We start from the raw sequence: 23,139 nt of genomic DNA, 5'->3' as shown, positions 1-23,139 counted from the left end.
AGGACAAAATAGCTTGGATTTTCGATTCGGCTGGTCTGATTCCGCTATGGGAGATTATGTGCCCCAGAAACTCTAATTCTGTTACCCTGAACAAACATTTGTCACAATTTAGCTCAACCGATCCCTCTTTAAATCGTAATAGTACCTGAAATAATTCAATTCATATTCATTCAAAGGAAATATTTATTCATTAAAACAAGCAAGACAAATAAAACTAATTCAAAAGTTCGACAAATTAAAAAAAAAAACTATGCTACCTTATCCAAGCGTTCGTCGTGTTCCTTGAATCTTTTCCTTCGATGATGACATCGTGCAAATACCAGTAAGTTCCATCGCAGCTTAGTAAAATCTCGTCCATGGCCTTTTGGAACAGTTCTGGCGCGGTCACAAGGCCGAATGGTAGACGGGTAAAGCGGAACAACCCCCGATTCGTGATGAACGTAGTGGCATCACGTGACTCCTCCGCCAACTCGATTTGTAGGAATGCCTCCCTTATGTCTAATTTGCTCCAAATTCCTCCTTTTCCCAAGCGCATGATGTAGTCATCGACAATCGGCATGGGATGATGCTCCCTCAAGACAGCCTCATTGACTCGACGAAGGTCAAGACAGAGACGCGGCTCGCCATTTTTCTTACCGACAACCACTAACGGAGACACCCAGCTAGTGGGCCCGGACTTGACCTCAATAATGTCGCGCTGTAACAGTTGATCCATTTTTCGGTTGACAGCTTCTTCAAGAGGAATTGGAATCCTTCTCATCGGTTGGAATACTGGAACTGCATTTGGGTCCATGTGAATATGAGCCTTTATGCCTTTTATTTTAGTGAACGGCTTCAATGAATCGATCATTCGGTTGACCTGTATCCCCACACGTAGGACACCTAGCTCTTTAGCAGTGACGTCACCCAACAAGCAACGCTGGCCACCTTTCACAACAAGAAACTCTGCACGGACTTCACGTTAACCTACAGCTATGAGTGATACGAACGATCCCAAGATACTTAAAGGTTTATCAGTACCGTATGCTTTTAAGATTCGAGAGGATCCCTTTGTGGAAGAGGATACTGTGACATTGTGTGACTTGAGGTCAGTCCACGCGTCATCGCTTATCAAATTAGCGTCTGCACCCGAGTCAACGAGCATTTCCAGCTTCACACCTCGAACAACACATTCGATAACATTGGCCTCATTTCCAGAATAAAACGCGTAGTACACTTTATCCTGTTCACCATTTCCAAAATTTTTGCCTTCTGAGGTACATGCTTCTTCCAATTTTGTCACCACGCGAATTTGTGTTCCTGCCGATCCTTTGGAATCGTTACGCTTACGCTTTCGGCACATCTTCTCGAAGTGTCCATGGTTGCTGCAATTTCGGTACTACTTGTTGCGAGCAGGGCATGCCATCGATGCCGAAACGTGACCCTTGCGTCCGCAGTTGTAGCAAACTAAAGCCGGCCTAATGAGCGATTTATTGCTGTGCTTTGGGTCTGGTGTCGACTGCCCTACCTTGTAAATCTTCTCTGGTGGTTTCGACGAAACAATTTCCTCCACCTGTTGATCAACTCTCTCTTGCGATATACCAAGTGCTTCAATCTCAGCAAACGGTAAATCTTTCAACAGAATCCTTCTGCGAACCTCATTCGAAGTGCATCCTTCGACCATAGCGTCCGTCAAGTAGATCACTGTGAGTATCTGAGCTAGTTCCGTTTCGTACTTCTCAAATCCACATTCTGTGGCCTGTTGTTTCAAACGGATGACATAATCAGCAAACCGCTCGTTTGACTTTTGCTTCATTTGTCGCAACTTCCTACGCTCAGATGTGCTCTAATGTCTTGGTCCAAAAAAATTCATCCAATCTTTCAACGGCGGCATCGAACCCCCAGTTGAGCGCTACCACCGGTACGTGGTCATAGTCCTTGAGATTTCTGAATACAGTTTGAAGAGCAGGACCGCCTAAGTGAAGCAGCTTTGCTCGCATGACCTTCTGGTCTGTAATTCCGTAAGCTGCAAAGTAGCACTCAAGTGACTCCTTCCACGCTTGCCATTGTTTGGCCAGTTTACTCGTCTCAATTTGGTTGCATCGAAACGGAGGAATAGGGCGTATTTCCTCCATCTGCAATAAAACCAATTGTTTGCGTTAACCACAACTCAACAAGTGAATACCTAGTGTTCATCTTGGATATAAATTACATTTATTTAACCACGGATTTCATTTCATACGAACACTCGAACGAGAACAACATTGAGTTTAACGGTTGGCACAATCTTGCCCATGACTGCTTTTCCGAATAAAACTAGGACTAGGACTTTCGCCAGATCCGTCAGGATGTACATATGTGTTACATACGCAGAAAATTAAAAAATTCTACTTTTACAACAGTTGATCTTCATCAATTCCAAGAGAATGCTTAACATTCTCTAACAAACAAGGAGAATTCCGGAAATTCTCGCTTCTCTGGGAAGGTCCAATTGACCTTCGCCACCTCCAAGAGAATGCTACTGATTCTCGACCCATTAAGCAGAATTCCGAAAATTCTCGCTTCTGTATCTGTTCATCGGATATGGTTCATCATTTTATAGATTATACGATCAAAAACAAAATCATAACCTAAAAACCACACCACAGAATTTCTCACGTCACTCGCGAAACTGCTCTAATAACAGTGTTCCAAGCTTAGCGCTACACCCTGGCAGACCGAAACCGCATGAAAACAGAAAAAGAACGGGCACTATTATGGATGATTTATTTTCCTGGTTCGAAGATCATCCATAAATCTGTCGGTGTTATTTACCTTCCGCGTGCGTTTCTCCACCACCAAGTCGCCAATTGTAGAATTCGTGCCCTGGTCTCCTGGATGTTGTCCCGTCGTATTCTCCAGTCTCAGTGGCCTCCGTCCGTGCTCTTCCTCTCGTACGTTCAATCCCCTCTCCTCCTCTACCTTCGTCCGTTCCTCTCACTCCAAGAGCAAGGTCCCTTCCTCATAGGTGAGTATGGTTTACCTCTCTCTTTGGAGGTGAGCAATGTTGTATTAACAGGGTATGGTCAATACACTACATATCCGACACGGCACTGCTCGGATTGTAAGGCAGGTGAAGAGCGCTACCCATCGTTTACCGTTGCTGCGTCCAACTTTCACCAGCAATGGTCCAAAGAAGTCCAGTTCGACGTATGTGAAGGGTCTAGCGAAAGAAGCTAGACGAGCTGGAGGAAGTGAGGCCATGTATCCATTGACAATTTTCCGGACCAGTATCCTGAGTCGAGGCATATAATACCGCTGCTGTATTTCGTGTACAACAGTCTCCGAATTGGCGTGTTGGAACTTCCGATGATAGGCGTTCACGATGAGAGCTGTCATCCGATGCTGCTTGGGAAGGATAGATGGAAACTTCGCCTCAGTGCACACATGTTTGGCAGCTCCTATCCGTCTGTCCACGCGTAGAAGGCCGGTTTCGTCGACAAATGGCGTCAGTTGGTACAACGCGCTGCGTTTGAGTACTCCTTCTCGCTCAGTTATTGGTCGTTCGCGTTCGTGCGTTAGCACAACCAGTTCAGCTCTATAGTGTGCCTGTTACGCCATACCAACCAACGTCACTTCTGCCCGCCGTAGTTCTTCCCCAGACAACCAGAATGCACGTATATTCAGAATTGTTTTCGTGATATACAAACATATATACAAACAAACAATTCGTATAGAATGCAAATAAATGGCTTATACGTACAAAAGTGGAGGCCATATACGGGCATATTTTAATTTAATTTTAAACGAGTTGATTTAACATCATATACGATTTAATCTGTAATAACAAATTCATTTTAAAAAGTCTTACGATGCAATCCGATTTAATTTGTGATACAGTACGACGGAAAAATGAATCATCGCATATAGGTCGGAAATTTACATTCTATACGATTTAACTTAAACATAATGCGAAATATGCCATTCTTATATGCGATTTTGGCTTAAACTGTAGCAATTTACGATACTCTATGTACATTGTTATACGACTTCTGGTTGTCTAGGTCTTGAGTAACGTATCTGCTTTGCCTCGTTTCGCCGTAAACCGTCCGTTTCAGGTTGCCCACATATCTGTGTACGTAGGCCGTAGCTCGCAATAAACGCTCCCACTTAGAGAAGCGTTCGCAGTCGATCACTGACTTCTTCTACAAGAATGTTGCAGACGCGTAACTTCTCCTCGACGGTCTGTTGAGGCATATTCTGCTTCGGCCACTCTTCTTCAGATCTGTGCAGGAATGGTAGTCCCTTGAACCAGGCACCTTCCACGTCCAGAGATGGACCGCTTCCCCACTTAGTTGCATAATCCTCGGGGTTCTGCTTTGACGGTACCCACCGCCACTCGTTCGTGTCGGTATGTTCCAGGATTTTACCAATCCGACAGGCCACGTACTGTTTGAACTTGCGGGGATCCACTCTTAGCCACGCCAGGACCGTTGTAGAGTCTGACCAGAAGTATCGCTTCGTTACCGTGAAGGAATGGGACTCCAGTATGGAACACATCACACCGAGGGATCGACAGATGCTTCAGAGGCGCTACCTTCGTTTTCGCTGTTACCAAAGAACACCGCGGAGTGCCATCCGCGTCGATGATCCGAAAATAAGCGACGACCGCTTACGCAGCTTCGCTCGCGTCCACGAACACGTGTAATTGAAGCTGATGGTAGGTCTGAGGCGTAGCGATCGGGAAATAGCAGCGAGGAATTCGCACACTTGAAATCTGCTGCAGTAGGATAGTTCAGCTTCGCCAACGTTCCCAGTGCTCCTCGTTGACTTCTTGGTCTCACTGGATTCCGGCGCGCCATATGTCCTGCAGCAGGATTTTTCCTTGAACCAGGAGGAAGCTCAATAATCCCAATGCATCAAAGACACTCATGAGACACCGCAGAACTTGCCTTTTCGTGGGCCGTCATTCGCTGATCATGATTTGACGGACGTCGTCCTTGAGGTGAACGCAGTAGCTCAGCGCGTCCTCCTCCGTAAGCCACACCATGCCTAATACTCGCCCATATTCTGTACTCTTCTCCAGAAAGAGGTGCCGGTTACCGGCCTCCATTGTTTCTCCTAGCTGTTGCTTCACGAATGCGCTGTTGGATTGCGAGTTGCGCAGCAGGAAACCACCTTTACTGTGGATTGCACTAACCTGTTCGGCTATCTCCGTTGCTTCCTCTTCCGTGCCAAAGCTATCCAGGTAGTCATCCACGTAGTGGTTGGAAATGATACCTTTCCCAGCCCTTCGATACTCTTCGATGAACTCTGCAGCATTTTTGTTCTTGACGAACTGCGCCGATGCTGGCGAACATGTTGCCCCAAATGTAGCAACGTCCATCATAAATATGATTGGTGGACTCGAAGGATCAGCCCGAAACAGAAATCGCAGGGAATGACGATCTAGTCCACGAATCTTTAACTGGTGAAGCATGTACTTAATATCAGCGGAGACGGCCACCGAATATTGTTGGAAACGTTCACCACCGCTCCTAGTGGCAGGTACCAGACCCGCCTCGGATCGGCTGCTCGTAATTCCTCCTCGCTGGCACGATGCGCATATCCTTTCTGTTGATAGTCTTCAATTTGACGGTGCAGGTTCTCCTTCAACGTAGGATTCTTCTCCATTCGATGCTCCAAGCACTCCAGTCTTCGCAAGGCCATTCCGTAGCTATCAGGAAATTCAATATCGTCATATCTCCACAGCAATCCGGTCTCGTACCTATCACCAACGCGTACGGCGGTTTGCTCCAGGATTTGCTGAGCTCGTCGGTCGTCCGCCGACATCGATTCCGCCCCTGGTTTCGCTCTGACCTCTTCCAGTGTGAAACAATCTTTCACCAGTTCGTGAAGATCCCGGTCGCAATCGCACGCATGGAAATTGAGTGTATGCGACGAGCGTTCACTACTTTCTCCGTACACACACCAGCCAAGCCGAGTTTTCACCGCAACCGGTTCGTTCGTCTGCCCTTCCTTCACTTTCAGCGGAACAGTGAGCCGCAGATTATTGACTCCTATCAGCAATCAAGGAACCGCATTCTCATAACCGGAAGTCGGTAAACCTTTAAGATGTGTAAACTTGCTAACGATTTCGTTAACCCGCAGGGTCTGCTCCGGCAGAGCAAGCTTCTTCACGATGCACTTGATACCACCAAATCCAGCTTTCTAGAGTCCGCTTCCATCCTGGAGACATTACCCGTCCAAGTCAGGCACAGGGGAGTAGTTTTTCCACCTACACCGAGATTGTTGGCCAGCTCGTCTTCAATGAGGGTGAGGGACGACCCATCATCCAGAAAGGCGTACGATTTAACCGTCCCTCTAGGCCCGTACAGTGTAACCGGAATACCTCGATAAAGCAGTGATTGATCCGAAAGTCGATGCGTATGGTTCCCCACCAATTCAACATTTGGTGCCGCCGTTTCACGGTTGATTGCTCCGGTTGGAATGAAGCAGAGGGTGATGCGGAAACGTGCGTCCCTTGATTCCACATTGGACTGCATTGCGACAACTCCGTCTTCCGTGTGCATTTAAGCAGCTACGGCAGAGTTCGTTAGTCTGTCGATGGAGAGCGCTTTAAAGCTTTCGCAATCCCGAAATCGATGTTCACGGCCTTTACAAACGCAGCATGGCTTGTTTTCACCCTTCGGGGGCTCCGGATTATTAACGTGTGTGTTGATCGTCCCCTTGTTCTTCATCCCCTTGGCTTCTCCATGTTCGCAGCTTTCCCGAATCCTCCTGTGCACTGCGTTACCTTGCTGGCTGACACCACCATGCCATTCATGAACTCCCCGAAGGGCTTGAAGTTCACCACCGGGTACCGCTGCATGAAATTTGCCCACTCCATCTTCACGTGGGCAACTTTTCCACCAACTCCATTAGCAGACACGGGTTCGTTAGGTGAGCTTGTTGACCCTCCGCTTCCAGGTGGTCACACAAACATTGCACCGCCATCCCAAACTCGACCAGTGTTTCGAGTCACTCTGCCTTGGGCGCTGGGGTTGACCGCACCTTGTCCAACAGCACAATGATAAACAGTTCCGGACGTCCGTAGAGAAGTTGAAGAGTGTTGATGGCTTGTGGCACCGATTCAGGGAGTAGGAGACGGCTTCTAACAGCTTCGTAGGCAGCACCTTTCAAGCACCGCTGCAACCTTGACAGATTTTCTACACTGGAGTATCCACACGCGGCGGTTGTATTTGCGAACGCACTAATGAAGATCGGCCAGTCAGCGGGGTTACCGGCGAAAGGGGGTAAATGTCGGTACATATGTCGGGGGGTACATAGGGTGCCGGAAAAGTGAGGGGCACACCTGGGGCGGGAATAGTAGGACCCATAGTTGGAGGCAACTCAGTTCGGTTCCTTCCCAAAGGTAAAGAGGGAGGAACTGTAGGGGCGGGATGGCCTAAGAGAGCAGGCTCAGTCCCAATGAATCTTGACGGATTCGAATTGACGATAGTCGGACTAATCCCAACTTTGGCTAGCATATCTTCATAATAATTGCTCGGTTGAGCGGAACATTTATCGTTCGCAATGGGAAAAAGTGGTGGCTTACCTGGTGGCAGTACGGGGGCACAGAGGGGATAGGGTTACCTACAACTGTCGTCATACGACCCTCGACTCGCTAATCCGGAACTGTCTTGGGAATCGCGTCTGTGTTTCGCTGCTGATTCCAAAAAAGCTTCGACCGTTCCGCTAAGGTTTCCCGTCGTTGTTTCTGCTGCGCCGGATTGTGATCCATCGACGATAATGTCACCTTTTCGTGCTCCTTCGGTCGGTTGGCCACTGTCTGACACCCCGTTGCCGGACATCGGACTTCGGTATTTCTCCTACGGCTTCCTCACCTGGCGTGATTTCCGAGAAATGCTGTTGCACCCATTGTGTCACACGTTGTTGACTCGCTCGTCGACTTACCCGGCTGCGGTTGCTTTGGTTTTCCCGTTCTTCGTCCAACTGTTCCTCTAGCAGGGTATATTTCTCCTGCATGAGCCTCTTCTCCTTCTCGATGGCCCGTTTCTCGGCTTCCAAGGCGCGCTTCTCCTGCTGGATGGCCCGTTTCTCGGCTTCCAAGGCGCGCTTCTCCTGCTCGATGGCCCGTTTCTCGGCTTCCAAGGCGAGCTGCTGAATCGCGCGCTCCTCCTCCAGCTTCTGCAGCTTCAGGGCAATTTGAGCTGACCGGTTGGTTGACTTAGTGTTGAAACTCAACGGCCAGAAATTATGGCATGTCCATGCCCGCTCGGCAACCGAATCCGTCGCCCCCGCACAACTTATGTTGTAGTATATTAGTCATACCTTTACCAAAAAACCTTTGTGTCTAAGAAAATAGGACTACCTTTGGGTTAAGCTACCTTGGCCTTGATAAGGTGTGGTAGTGAAAGCATAGACGAGAACGGGCAGAGAGAGATAGAGAGGGCATTCAAGTAACGACCAGCTAGCAAGGAGGCCGCGATACTACAACCTGGCGACTTGGTGGGATTAATTTTCAAAGAAAATGGTAAGCATAATGCTGAGTTGTGAAAAATATACAATGCTGAAATATTTGACTGTCGGTGAAACTCGTGCTGAATGTTAAATAATAAAGAAAACACGGAGACGATTGTCCAATCATGGAATTTCGGACAAAGGAAAATGTTGCTACGGCAGTGGCGTGATTTAGCAAATTCCAAGAATTTGCCTCGCAGCACCATGGTTGAGAAATGGTCAGAAAAAAAATGTTATTGAATCGGAGGATAGCGGAAATCATTAGGATTTCCCTGAAATTTTGCGAAAACCAGTAAGGGTTTTCCTTGAAACGACAGAATTTATGTAGGTTTGTTGGAAAATAGGCGAAAATCTGAGAGATTTTCCACGTGGAGGTTAAAACTGAAGAGGTTAACTTTGGAGTGGCGAAAATCGAGAGGATTTTCCCTTGCGAGATCAGAAAGCGAAAATTATGTGAATTTTCCATGCATAATGAAATCGGGAGAGATTTTCAATGGAAACAGAGCTTGAGGTAGTAGTAAGTTGAGAGGAGCAGTGTTTTTTGAAAAAAAAAAAGAAGAAATCGGTGCGTAGACATTGTGCAGAGACGCTAAGTGAAATTTTGTGTTTGTTTCCATTTCAGATGGAAGAATCACGTCCGGTACCACCTTTCAGGTGCAACCAGATTGAAACAAGCAAGTTGGCAAAAGAATGGAGATCCTGAAAATAATCGCTGGAATGCTATTTCGCAGTGTATGGTATTACGGACCAGCAAATGATGAGGGCTAAGTTACTGCATCTAGGCGGACCAGCGTTACAAACCGTTTTCAAGAATTTGAAGGATCGTGACCAGATGCCGATAGTCTCGCTCGTTCCGAAATGGTACGATGTAGCAGTCGAAAAGCTCGACGAGTTTTTTGAGCCTCGTCACCAAACGACGTCGGAGCGCCGCAAGCTACGACAGCTAAGACAAAAATCCGGTGAGAGATTTGCCGATTTCATCATTCGGTTGAAGCAGCAAGTTTCTGAATGCGGTTTCGAACGATATGGAAGGGAGATTGAAGCGATTTTGACGGAGATCTACTTAACAGATGCTGTGGTGGAGGGATGCAGTTCGAACGAAGTAAGACGAAGAATTTTGCTTAAGGATCTACTTTTCGCCGATATTGAAGCTCTCGGAATCTCGTTGGAAGGCGTGGATCAACAAATCGAAGAAATGAATACGAACGAGCCCCCTCAGAAGATTTGTCGAGTGGGTCAGACAAAACAAGAACGATTTACGAGGTCTAAAGATTCGTCGGTGAAATTCAAGCCAATGCGGGATAATGCGTGCTACAACTGTGGTCGTGTAGGTCATGTGGCCGCGTCGCAAGCATGCCCAGCTCGTGGCAAACAGTGTAGAAATTGTCAGATTTATGGACACTTTGAACGACTGTGCCGCAAACAGAAGCAACGACCACTTCCGGATCAAGGTGGCAAGCAGATTCGAGCGGTACAGAATGAGCAACCAACTTGTGAGGACAGTAGTAATGTCAAGGAGGAGATTGGACAGGACAAAGTATACTATGCTTTGTACTCGGGCAACGAAATCAACGTTGTGACGTGCGACATCGGTGGCGTTGAATTGGAAATGCTGGTAGACTCCGGTGCTGACGCCAATCTTATCAGCAAAGCGTCTTGGTCCAAACTGAAGGATAAACGGGTATTGTTGCAGTCATCCACGAAAGGAAGTACCAGGATCCTAAAGGCGTATGAAAGTAAAGATCCGTTGAAGATTGCTATCATTCCGGGAGCCTAAAAATGAACAGGAGCTCCGCAGTTTCCTTGGGTTGGTGAACTACATGAACAAGTTCATACCTAATTTGGCAACCACAGATCAACCGCTACGGAAGTTGTTAGCAAAGGACGTCAAATTTGAATGGCCAAAGGAACAGGATGACTCTTTTAATGAGATAAAAGCGGTTTTAAGCAATGCTCAAAATTTGGGATTCTATAGATTAGAAGACCGAACTGCCGTTATTGCGGATGCAAGTCCGCATGGGCTTGGGGCACTGCTGGTTCAGTTCAACAAGGATAACGAACATCGTGTGGTCAGTTTTGCCTCCAAATCGCTGACCGAAACGGAGCGTAGGTACTGCCAGACGGAGAAAGAGGCGCTGGCTATCGTCTGGGCAGTAGAGCGTTTTCAGTTTTATTTGCTAGGGAGAAGTTTCGATATCATGACTGATTGCAAAGCGCTATCGTTTTTGTTTGCAAAACGTTCCAGGCCCTGCGCGCGAATCGAACGCTGGGTTTTGAGGCTGCAAACGTTTGACTACAGAGTTATACATATCGCTGGTAAGGAAAATGTGGCTGATTCTCTTTCCCGCCTAGCTGTACTAGAACCCAGACCATTTGACGCGAAGAGATAGTGGTTCAAGAAATAACGATATCTGCTCTTTCTTCGACAGGTGGAATGATATCAAAGAAGCTTCACAATCAGACTCTGAAATCAAGAACATATTAGAACAGCTGTTCAACGGTACGCAAGATAACCTGCCAATTGAATATCGGGTGCTGACAAATGAGCTGTGTCAGTTTGAAGATGTTTTGCTTAGAGGAGATCGTATTGTAGTGCCAAAATCCCTTAGGAATAGGGTTTTGTCTTCTGCTCATGATGGTCACCCTGGAATATCGATGATGAAGAACCATTTGAGGTCAAATGTGTGGTGGCCGAAAATGGATTCCGATGTGGAGAAATACGTAAAAAGCTGCAGAGGTTGCACGCTTGTGGCAGCCCCAGATCCACCAGAAGCAATGAACCGTAGCCAGCTTCCGTCTTATCCATGGCATACTTTGGCCGTTGATTTCCTTGGTCCATTACCGGAGGGACAAAGTTTGTTTGTGGTCATCGATTATTACTCTCGGTTGATTGAAGTTTGCGAAATGCAATCCACTACTTCAAGCGATGTAATTAGAGAGTTGGCTATTATGTTCGGTAGGTATGGAGTCCCTTCGGTCATTAAGGCAGATAATGCTCCTCAGTTTAGTGCTGATTGTGCGGAAATAAAAGAGTTCTGTGCATCAACAGGATTAAAAATTTTGAATACCATCCCTTATTGGCCACAATCCAACGGAGAAGTGGAACGCCAGAACAGATCCATTCTAAAACGTCTTCGCATTGCCCAGGAGTTGGGTTTGGACTGGAGGAAAGAACTACGTGATTATTTATTGTCGTATCATTCGACAAATCATTCCTCAACAGGAAAGTCACCCGGGGAATTGATGTTTGGAAGACGTATCAGGAGCAAAGTTCCATCAATCATGATATTCCACGAGGATAGTTCGGTCCGAGAACGAGACGCCATTGTCAAACAAAAGGGGAAGGAGTATTCAGACAAAAAGAGAAATGCCAAGCATTCTGAAATAAAGGAGGGTGATATTGTATTGGCTAAACGAATGCGAAAGGGTAACAAGTTGGATACGAATTTCAGTACTGAGGAGTTCATAGTTCAGAGCAAAGTTGGGACTGATACAATCATCAAATCAGCAAAATCCGGTAAGGAATACAGACGCAGTTCAGCTCACTTGAAGAAGGTGTTGGAGCGAGTTGAGAGAAATGATCTTGGGTATTCTCCAAATGGGATCGCTTCTAAAACAGTCGCCCCACAGACTCAGGTTGATGATTCCGAGGGTGATTCTACATCTGCAGGAGTACCTATTAAAAAGATTAGGAAAGCTCCTAGCAAATATGAGGATTATATCTCACACTGAAGGGATAAAGCTGTTTGTAAACGGATAAAACAATAAATGAAGACATTGGTAATCTACAATGCATTTTTATTCCAAGGGGGGGATTGTAGTATATTAGTCATACCTTTACCAAAAAAACCTTTGTGTCTAAGAAAATAGGACTACCTTTGGGTTAAGCTACCTTGGCCTTGATAAGGGTGTGGTAGTGAAAGAGGTAGTGAAAGCATAGACGAGAACGGGCAGAGAGAGAGATAGAGAGGGCATTCAAGTAACGACCAGCTAGCGAGGAGGCCGCGATACTACACATGTGCCACCAGCTGTCGCACTGGTCACATTGGACGAAATTGTCGAACGATACGGGGCGCGAGCAGTTTACGCAGCCTCCCTGTTCCGATCGATTCATGTCCAGCGTGCGGGATGACTCATCGTTATCGTTGGCTTGTTTCGCACTCATGATGACACCAACGAAAGTTTTAAAGATTTGTTGCGGCGAGCGAAAGCGAAAAGGGCGTTTTAGTCACCGGGTTCTCAGCAGCACAAACAACCTTTTATGGTTTAGTGCAGCTTTAAAATGCAATTGCATTTTATTAGGTTTTAGATATAGGTTAAGTTTACAAACTTTAATGAAGTACTCACACTTTCGGTGCTTCTACGAGTAAAATGCTTTGCTCCTGAATTCTTAATTTCACCACCTTTATGCACTGTAAATACATTTTTGGGATTAGGATTTTCTACTAATTTAGATAGGAACAAATTCACTAGCAACAAATTCAATAGGATAAGAAAATATAGTGAATAGGTATAATTAAACTTTCACAATTCCTTCTGTTTCTCGTTGTCCTCGCCTTCTCGTCGTATGTTGATGTTGACCACTGTCCGAGTGTGTTTTCTTCTCTCTTTTCCTCGCTGTCACTCGTCAGCCAGTCAGCGGTCTGTTGATAGTCGTCGCTCCATGGAGTTCAGCTGGGGTGACACCGCGGAATGTCAATCTGAGGCAGTGCAACAGTTCTAGATGCACTTCCACAGTTAATAATTGAGAGCCTTCTATGCCACGAATGAGTATATTTGTGCAAACACAATGATAAGTCGAACAAATTTGCTAAACTAACCTATTTCGGTCCGAGAATTGAACCCACCTCTTCCGGCTTTGTATTACCGTGCCTTAACTGGCTAGGCTTCCGGAGGACCCATTGCGATACATAAACTCAAACTAATCCACCATAGAAATTGCTTTCATTAACTAATTTAAACTTTCCCCCACAGTCGATCGTACCTCACTTATAGCCCAGCACGATACTCGGCGATCATAAACTCCGTGAAATCATTCTTCTCCTGAGTTGCCGGAGAGCAACACTTTATCTCATCCCCGGAAAACCCCAAAAACTACTCCATCGAGCAAAGCATACACTTCGTTAATGCTGTTCCCGTCCACGGACCAGGATAAGGACGACGACGACGACGTCGCATCATCATCATCATCACCATCATCGCCATCGCCATCACCGAAGAGTACACACATTTAATAACACCACCGAGAGAAATTGCAGCTCATGAAGATTGGAAAAGTTTTCCCTCAGTCGTGTGGTCTTAACAAACATGAAGCCACTCCGCCGTCGGTCGTGCAGTGCCACAACACACAGTTCTGATCCAGAACCTCATCCTCCACAAAAAACGATGATTGCGATGATGATGCTGGTGCATGAAAAGTTAGTGAGAGGAAAATAAGCGTTATGAAGTCTTAAATAGTGAACGTGAAAGATTTAAATCGTAATAAATCTGCAACCTCCCCTCCACTCTTTTCCGAACATTAAGCTTCATGAGCTCATCACCCTGGCTAATGAAACTCCCCCCGGAGGAACGTGCTAGAGCAACGAGCGAGTTTATAATGAAAAAGGATTTGTCTGGATCACTCTTTTGAATAGTTTCTTTTCGGGAAGCAACATTGTCGATCCAGAAAATTTGACAACCCGCCCATTCTGACAGCCATCAAACCGAGAACTTTTCTCACACATACGGTCACGATCACAAAGTTTGTTATCATCATCAAATTCCAGCTCGACGGGACGCCAAAACAAGCTACATTCCTTCGTCGTCGGTAGAGGGCTAATCTTGTCACAATTTGCTATCTCGGTCATGATTTTAAGTAGACTTCTTGATGAGTTTATGATTTGAATATAAGTTAGGTTGGCTGGGGCACGGACGCGCGCCAGGAGTTGGTCCCGATAGTTTGACACACGTGCGTCTCTTGCTGTGCTTGCAGAATTGCGAAACTTTTGTCTGGCATCGTCTTGTGTTCATCATTCTAACCTCTTTTATCCGCAAACATCTCCTAGTGCCTAGTGGGATAATAAGAAGATAGTGCCAATTCGTGGCGCCTCTTTCGTTCCGAACTGACGAACAGATTTGTTCTGATACGCTGTTGTCGGTAGTGGTGATTAGATTCGCGGAACGATAAAACACGATTCCAGCGTAGTGACACGTGGCCTCTGGAGTTGTCAACTTAAAAGAATAGATTTAAAAGTGAAATTAAATCACATAATTTTGAAATTACAAAGTGAGAAAAGAGGAATCTCTTGAATTCGTTGAAGTTAATAAATTTGGATTATTTCTTGGATAATTTATTTATTATTTTATTTATAATTTATTGAGGAATACTAAGTGAATACAGTCGGGAATCCTTATTGCCTGATGTTTTTTTTTTTACGTAAGATTACGTCTTTCGGCAATGCGATTCGGGGGTGCTATTTCAAAAAACCAAAATCGACCGCGTTACGAGGAGTGGTCAGGTTTTAACCACTTATAATTCTGTCAATAGCGGACAGATTTTAATTCTAAACAAGCCAATTGATTGGTAATTTATTTTACAAAACTGCTAAAATGAACCCTTTATCAATTTACAATAGGTCACTATTGAAAATTACACAAATGTCCAACTGTTGCAGTGATGATCAAAATTATCTCTGATTGCCTGCAAAAATCGCTTTCTCTAACAGAGATTTCAAAATCGAATTCCATTCGGTCTCGCTGAACGGTGCTTATTCAATCACCATCATCAGCAGTAACAACAGCAGTGTTGTTGAACATTTTTATCCAATGCACTACCAAAGGCTGCCCGCAAGCCGAGGGGGACGACACATCTAAATCTCAATTCTAGATGCTCAAAAAATCTCACTCTAGCGAAATAATCTTCGAAAAATCATCTTTCATTTCTCGCATCTACTTGCATCGTGCCTCATCTTTTGCAGGAAATTTTCAAAATCGACATAAATCTTCCTTCTATCTACTCAGCGTGCGTGCAGCTAGTAACAGCAAAACACAATCTTTTCTGCATCGTAGATAGAGTCGTCCCCCTCGCCGCAAGCAGCGTGCTGCAGCCCATAAGAGCGTCCATTCATCGAAGAAGGAGGAGAAAGCCGCATCGCTACTGATCGAATTCAGTAGCTCTTTGTGAGTCGCTGTGGGCAATCTATGCCAAGTGTCACCCTCGTTCCAAACAACATACAGCTCGCCGGCCTCATCCGTGTTGAACACCCTAATAGCTCAGCATTACTCAACCATCACGACAAAACGGTTAGCAGAGTAACAATGTATGTTGGTGGGAGCAGCAGTGGCCAGCAGAAGCACAAAGGAGCAGTCAACAGTCACCTTAGCGGAGCAGAACCCATCTGTGAGTCAGCGAGCCAGAAGGAGCGTGTATGTGTTTGCTGTAAGAAATTTGGTCATCGTATAGCAGAGTGCCCAGTGTTCAAGTCGTATACCGTGAACGATCGATGGAAGCTCGCACAAACAAACGGTCTATGCCGGAGTTGTCTCAACGCACACGGTAGGAGGAGTTGCAGAAGTGCGACACAATGCGTGATCGAAGGATGTCAATTCCGCCACCATCCACTGCTGCATTCAGCGGTCAGCCTACGCCAAGGCTATCAACGGTGCAGAATCACACTTATCGACAATATAAACAAACTCTACTATTTCGTATTGTTCCTGTCATCATCTCAGGACCCCGAGCGTCCATCGAAACGTTCGCCTTCCTGGACGACGGGTCAGATCTATCGCTGATTGAGAGCAGCCTGGTGGAGCAGCTCGGTATCGATGGATGGACGAAACCGTTGTGCCTCAAGTGGACAGGGAACGTTACCAGAGTCGAGTCGGAATCGAAACATGTTCGAGTTTTGATTAGAGGGGCGAACAGTCAGAAACAGTTCACCCTCAATGACATTCGTACTGTGAAGGAGCTGACTTTGCCGGAGCAGAGCCTTAACTACAATGATCTTGAGCAACGTTACCGTTATCTTCAGGGTCTGCCAATTGTCAGCTACGAGAAGGCTGTTCCCCGCCTGTTAATCGGCGTAAATAACGTAAACCTTACGGTACCACTGCAAGTGAAAGAAGGCAAGAAAGGCGAGCCTATCGCGGTAAAGACCAGGTTAGGATGGAGCCTCTTCGGTGGTAATGGAAAGGAGACTAACATACGCTGAATTTCCATGCCTGCAAATGTACGAGTGACCAGGAGCTACACAATGCGGTGAGCGATTATTTCACGGTGGAGGATGCAGGTGTGAAGCCAGCACCAGTGCCGGAATCTGATGAAGATAAACGCGCAAAGAGAATTATGGAGCAGACGACTAAACGAGTTGATGAAAGATTCAAAACTGGTAGCGCAAGATGATTCGAGAACCTGCACTGGCGGCCAACCTGAAGAAGCAGATTGCGGAGTACTTGCTTAAAGGCTACGCGCATCGCGCTACGGAAGAGGAACTAGAACGAGCTGATCCGAGGCGCGTATGGTATCTACCGCTGGGTGCAGTAACAAATGCAAGGAAACCCGGTAAAGTTCGTCTAGTGTGGGATGCGGCAGCTACAGTCGATGGAATATCACTGAATTCCATGCTGCTTTAAGGTCCAGACCAGCTTACGTCGCTTCCGGCGGCGCTACTTCCAGCAGTATATGGTGGGAGTTTCTGCAGACATTAGAGAAATGTTCCATCAGCTGTTGATGCAAGAGTCAGATCGTCATGCTTTACGATTCCTATTCCGGAGTGATCCATCGGAACAATTGGAAATCTAAATAATGGACGTGGCGACCTTCGGAGCCACCTGTTCACCAGCGTCGGCGCAATATGCAAAGAATACCAACGGTGCAGAATTCGCTGATGGATTTCCACGTGCGGTTGAAGCTATTTTGAAGAATCACTATGTAGATGACTTTCTCGATAGTTTCGAGAGCGAAGAGGAAGCGGTTCGTGTTTCCTAAGAAGTGAGAACCATACACCAAATAGGAGGTTTCCATCTCAGAAACTGGATGTCAAACAGCGCTATAGTGCTAAACGAACTGAAGGAAGAGGAAATTTGGGAAGAAAGATCCTCTGCTTGAGTCCAACAGATGGATGCGACCGAGTATTAGGAATGCTGTGGCTTTCGGATGAAGATGAGCTGCAATTTTCGATGAAAATGAAGGATGAAGTTCAGGAGGTAATTTGTTGAGGAGATCGGCCGCCTAAACGGCAGATGCTGAAATGTCTGATGGGGATCTTCGATCCATTGGGACTTCTAAGCGTGTTCCTCGTTCACGGCAAAATACTTCTTCAGGATGTATGGCGAGCTGGAGTGCAGTGGGACGAAAAGGTGCCGGAAGTAATATTCGAACGATGCATCAGGTGGACTGGACTGTTTGGCATGATTGGTGACTTACGAATCCCTCGCTGTTACTTCAAGAAAGCGACCACGCAAACATACGATCAACTTCAACTTCACATCTTCGTTGATGCAAGCGAAGCTGCATTCTCCGCTGTAGCTTACTTTAGAGTGGTCAACGCTGAAGGTAAAGCCGAATGCACAACAGTTGCTGCCAAGACGAAGGTCGCACCGCTCAAGCCACTCTCAATCCCACGCTTGGAACTACAAGCAGCAGTCCTGGGAAGTCGCTTGATGTCGTTTGTACAGGAGGGTCACAACGTCGAAGTGAAGCGACGATTTCTGTGGAGTGATTCCGCGACTGTATTGGCTTGGCTGCGAGCTGACCACCGCCGCTACAAACAGTACGTAGCGTGTCGGATTGGAGAGCTACTATCAACAACGAACATCGTAGAATAGCGATGGGTCCCCAGCAAACTCAACCCTGCTGATGCGGCGACAAAATGGGGAAGAACCCGTGTCCTGAAGTCACTGACGAGTGGTTTAGAGGTCCGGAATACCTTCGTCTCCCCGAGAACGAATGGCCGAAGCAAACCAAGGAACTGGTACAACCGAAAGAGGAACTACGGCCCTGTTTTGTGATACAAGCCGGAGCCGGCTATTAGGAACAGTTGCGTACGTGCACCGTTTTGTGGACAACTGCAGGCGTAGAAGACGAGGAGAAGAAACACAATCATCGTATTTGAGCCAGGATGAGCTGAAGAAAGCGAAGAACACATTCATGCAAATGGTGCAGTGGGAGGAGGATCCTGAGGAGATGAGCTTGATAGTGGGGATACAAATGGAGCTACACAAAACGAGCGCCTTTTATCAGTTGACACCAACAGTGGATCAATACGGAGTTCTGCTGCGCCACAAACTAAGTTTTATGCCAAGTTTCCAGTAATTCTCCCGAGGAAACATCCAGTAACCAGTTTGATTGTGGATGATTTTCACCGAGCTTTTCGTCACAGGAACTCCGAAACAGTGGTGAATGAAGTTCGTCAATTCTACTATATCTCCCGGCTGAGGACGGTAGTGAAACAAGTAGCGGCTGCTTGTCAATGGTGCAAGTTGGCGAAGGCAACACCGAAGGTACCGCAAATGGCACCACTCCCTACGGCTCGCCTGTCGTCCTTTACCCAACCGTTCACGTACGTTGGAATTGATCTGTTCCAGCGGGCCGTCTGTGAAAGTAGGAAGGACCACTGCAAAACGCTGGATCTGCTGGTTCACCTGCTTGACAACTCGTGCTGTTCATGTGGAGGTTGCATACAGTCTTTCCACACCGTCCTGCGTGAAGTGCATTCGCCGTTTCGTTTGCCGTCTTGGAACGCCAGCTGAGATTTATACAGATAACGACACCAACTTCCAGGGTGCAGAGAATCTGTTACGAAAGCAGATTAAGGAAATTCACGACGGACTGGCAGCAGCTTTCACAAACACAGATACCAAATGGATCTTCATACCACCAGGAGCACCTCACATGGGTGGTGCTTGGGAAAGAATGGTGCGATCGATAAAGACGGCCATGCAGACCGCTTACAACAACGATCGAAAATTGGACGACGAAGGATTGGAAACGCTGGTCGTTGAAGCCGAGGGTATCGTTAACAGTCGACCGCTCACGTACCTGCCACTGGATGCTGAAGAATGTGAAGCCATTACACCGAATCACTTCCTGATGGGAAGCTCAAGAGGCATACGTCAACCTACTGTAGCCTTTAGTGATCCAGCTTCTGCAGTGAGAAACTCTTGGAAACAGATTCAACACCAATCGGACGTTTTTTGGAAACGGTGGGTACGGGAATACCTCCCAATGCTGAAGAGGCGTATGAAATGGTTCGGCGATGTCAAACCCGTAGCTGAAGGAAACCTGGTCCTGATTGTCGACGACACCCGCAGAAACGGTTGGATTCGTGGACGCGTTAAGGAGGTCGTGACAGCGAAGGATGGAAGAGTTCGACAAGCTGTTGTACAAACTGCGAGGGGGATATTACGTATCCCAGTATCCAAGTTCGCTGTGTTGGAGGTTGAGTCAGGGGGTAAAACTGGGACCGGTGGCCAGTGTTACGGGGGGAGGATGTTGCCACTGGGTGCACTGCTTCAGGTTGGCGTTTCGCGTTGTCGCTCCAGCTGAACTCCGATGACGACTGTCAACGGTCAGCTGAACGTATGACAGGTGACAGTAGGGGCTTCCGGTTTTCGATTTCCCCCCGATCCAGACTTCCTGGCTGTCGACAAACGTTCCCCAAACACTTTAATTACATTTGTAACGGTTGATTTGACAACTTTTAGCGATTTTGCCAACTTTGCGTGCGAGTAGCTCGGATTTTCGCGATGCGCGAGAAAAATTTTGATACGCTGCTCTTCTTGCTTGGACGGCATTTTGACAACTGAAGAGTGAATTCCAAAATCAAAATAGGAGCAACATTCTACACACACACCTTCAAAATGAGGGGTGTTCAGGTTTTTTAAATGCAAAATTGAAAGAAATACGTCAAGTTGATATTGACCAAATTTTGACCGTATCACCCTTTATTCTCGGTCTCCAGTAACAACCGGACGTCGAACTAGTCATCCTTCCCTCCCCAAAAGACCGTGAGGACGTGGCCGGCGCTGTGAATTGATCTATAGATTGAATTAATGTGCTTGTACATTGAAGATGGAAAGCTTATCCCATGCACCATCTATTTAGTTCTCTGTGCAAGTGGATTAGTTCTGATCAACTACGAAATGCACGGTCTGGTAACGTTAACTCGACGGCAAACACATTCATTGATACGCTTATTGTTGTAGATGATAGAAGAGCATAGCAGAAATAGTGCGAAATAGGAAGCCATGGTCATCACAAAAGAGGAAATCGATAAAGAGAATTGGCTTTCACCCTTCTGCCTCTAAGCCTCTTACAGTCATCGTCATAGCATCGCACCGCTTTTGGTTCTAGGGCACTTGCTGGTTGCAATTTTTAGATCAGGATTCATTGTGATGCGATCAGTTGTAAGCAGCAGAGATTTCCTTCCCAACTCTCTTGTGGAATCTTTTAGCGGCTCTGAAAAGGGCCGGTTTTGTTAGATTTCGACGGAGAAATTAAGAGCGTTCACTACAAATACGAAGAGCCAGCTGAATGTCCTTTGGCATAATTGTGACACGCTTGGCGTGGATGGCGAACAGACCGACCAGATAGGCCTCGCTGGATTCCTGTAGGGCCATTAACGGCCAAGCTCTGGAAGCGCAGATCGGTCTTGAAGTCCTGGGCGATTTCACGGACCACTGGTAACGACGGATCTCACGCAGAGCGACAGTTCCTGGCCGGTAGCGATGAGACTTCTTCACTCCTCCTGTGGCTGGAGCGCTCTTGCGAGCGGCATTGGTGGCCATCTGTTTGAGAGGAGCCTTTCCTCCGGTGGACTTAGGAGCGGTCTGCTTGGTGCGGCCATTATATGATATTTTGAAAGCAATCTGTTCAATAAAAACCCGAATTTATCCACCTATGGTGTGATCAGACCCTTCTTACTTATTCAAGTTTATTTATTTTATTGTCATTATCAGTGACCAAGCCCCCCACCCCCGTGTCATCCAGTGACCCTACGCCACTGCCTTGGGGTACCCGGAATATATCCGGGTGTAGTCTATTTGGTGAGGCTACCAATCACCTTATCATCGTATTTTAATGAGATTTAATGGGTTTTAATTCAATTCATATTCAAGCAACTTCCCCGGGGTACCCGGAACATGTCCAAGTGTGTCCAATGTGGTCTGGAACACTTAACACGACTTGCATTGATCTTATTTTTGAATTCTGTAGTAATTTGATGTGTCGCATGATGGTTTTAATACGTTTTCCGTTAAATCCAGCGTGAAGGCCCATATTCACCGGATCTTATTCCGGCCATATCTCCGGAACCGGTTCACCGATTCCAAAACCGTTCAATAGCGTTCAATGGGACCCCAAGACCTATCATTTGGCGCCGAGTTTGTCCAAATCGGTTGAGCGGTTGCTGAGAAACGTGAGCGCATTCATTTCGTTACATACACACATACACACACACACACAGACGTGTTCCGATCTCGTCGAGCTGAGTCGAATAGTATATGACACTCGGCCCTTCGGGCCTTGGATCGATAGTCGGTTTTTCAAGTGATATCTATACCCTTCTTTGTAAGAAGGGTAAAAATGTTCTCTGACTTCCATTCTCTTTAATAATTATCTTTTGCTATGTTCCACCAATCATAAACGATGAAAGAACAAGAACACAACAACAAGAAGAATTTAACCCCCGAGTAGGTATAAAAAAGCCGAAAATTGGAATGTCTTGTCACGATAGATCATCATTCTCTGCTTGAACGTCAAGCAGTACAGTTCGGTCTTTGCTCGCTCTGTCGAGTTGTTCTAAAGTTTCTAGTTTGTTCCAAACATTCGCAGTTTAATCGCGTCGTCAGTAGTGTCGGTCGCTTCGTGTGATGGGAAGACAGCGCTCCCGGAGCAGGCTCCGAGAGAAAACGGAGAAGAAAAACATCGGTGAGGGTAGCTTGAGTGTACCTATTTCGAATAGGTACGCTACTCTTCCCACCGATGTAGGGAATCCCACCTCAGCCACGGTGAAGCGGTCTAAGAAGAGGAAGAAAAATCAAGGCCAGTCCGATGGTGCGAGTGGACGGGACGATGCCACCGCGACGAACGTCAGCGTCATTGGTGATTTCGGCGACGCCGTCGACAACGAAACTGCTGCCAGCCCGAGTGCAGCAAAAATGAAGCTTCCTCCACTGGTGGTGAAGCAAGTCCCACTCAACACGCTGATTGGCGATCTTTCATCGCTGGGCGTTGCAGCTGAGTTTAAGCTCGGCAGGATCGGCACCAAGGTGATGCTCCGAACCAAAGCGGAGTACGAAGTGGCCGTGAAATATCTGAAGGATACCAAGGCGGAATTCTTCACGCACGACATCCCCGGTGAGAAGCCCTTCAAGGTAGTCATCAGGGGTCTACCAAACTTCGACCCCAAGATGGTCGAAGCCGAAATCAACCGGTACAAGCTAGCCCCAATCGCTGTCTTCCGAATGACAAGGAGAGATGAAAACGTGAAGACGTACCCGGATTGTTTTTTCCTGGTGCACTTCCAGAAAGGGACGGTGACGCTCAATGCGCTACAAGCCATCCGATCGATCTACTCCATCATCGTACGGTGGGAGCCATACCGTGGCGGCCATCGTGACGTAACGCAGTGTCAGAGGTGCCTCAATTTTGGACACGGTACCCGCAACTGCAACATCAAG

The 23,139-nt window shown here is 46.8% G+C and overlaps 1 protein-coding gene across 1 annotated transcript; it reads right to left on the bottom strand.

Annotated features, from left to right (window-relative positions):
- Nucleotides 1–4,128: 4,128 nt before the first annotated feature.
- On the bottom strand, nucleotides 4,129–4,518 carry LOC135713258 (uncharacterized). Its single transcript, XM_065236349.1, has one exon. The coding sequence runs from the start codon at nucleotides 4,516–4,518 to the stop codon at nucleotides 4,129–4,131; it is 390 nt and encodes a 129-aa protein (XP_065092421.1).
- Between the last annotated feature and the right edge of the window lie 18,621 nt (nucleotides 4,519–23,139).

The sequence above is a fragment of the Ochlerotatus camptorhynchus genome, unplaced genomic scaffold, assembly GCF_037179485.1.
Source record: "Ochlerotatus camptorhynchus isolate MF236.1 unplaced genomic scaffold, CSIRO-AGI_Acam_v1.1 ptg000550l, whole genome shotgun sequence".
NCBI lineage: Eukaryota > Metazoa > Arthropoda > Insecta > Diptera > Culicidae > Ochlerotatus > Ochlerotatus camptorhynchus.
The sequence above is the reverse complement of the archived record's forward strand: the minus strand, read 5'-3'. Positions and strand labels throughout refer to the sequence as shown.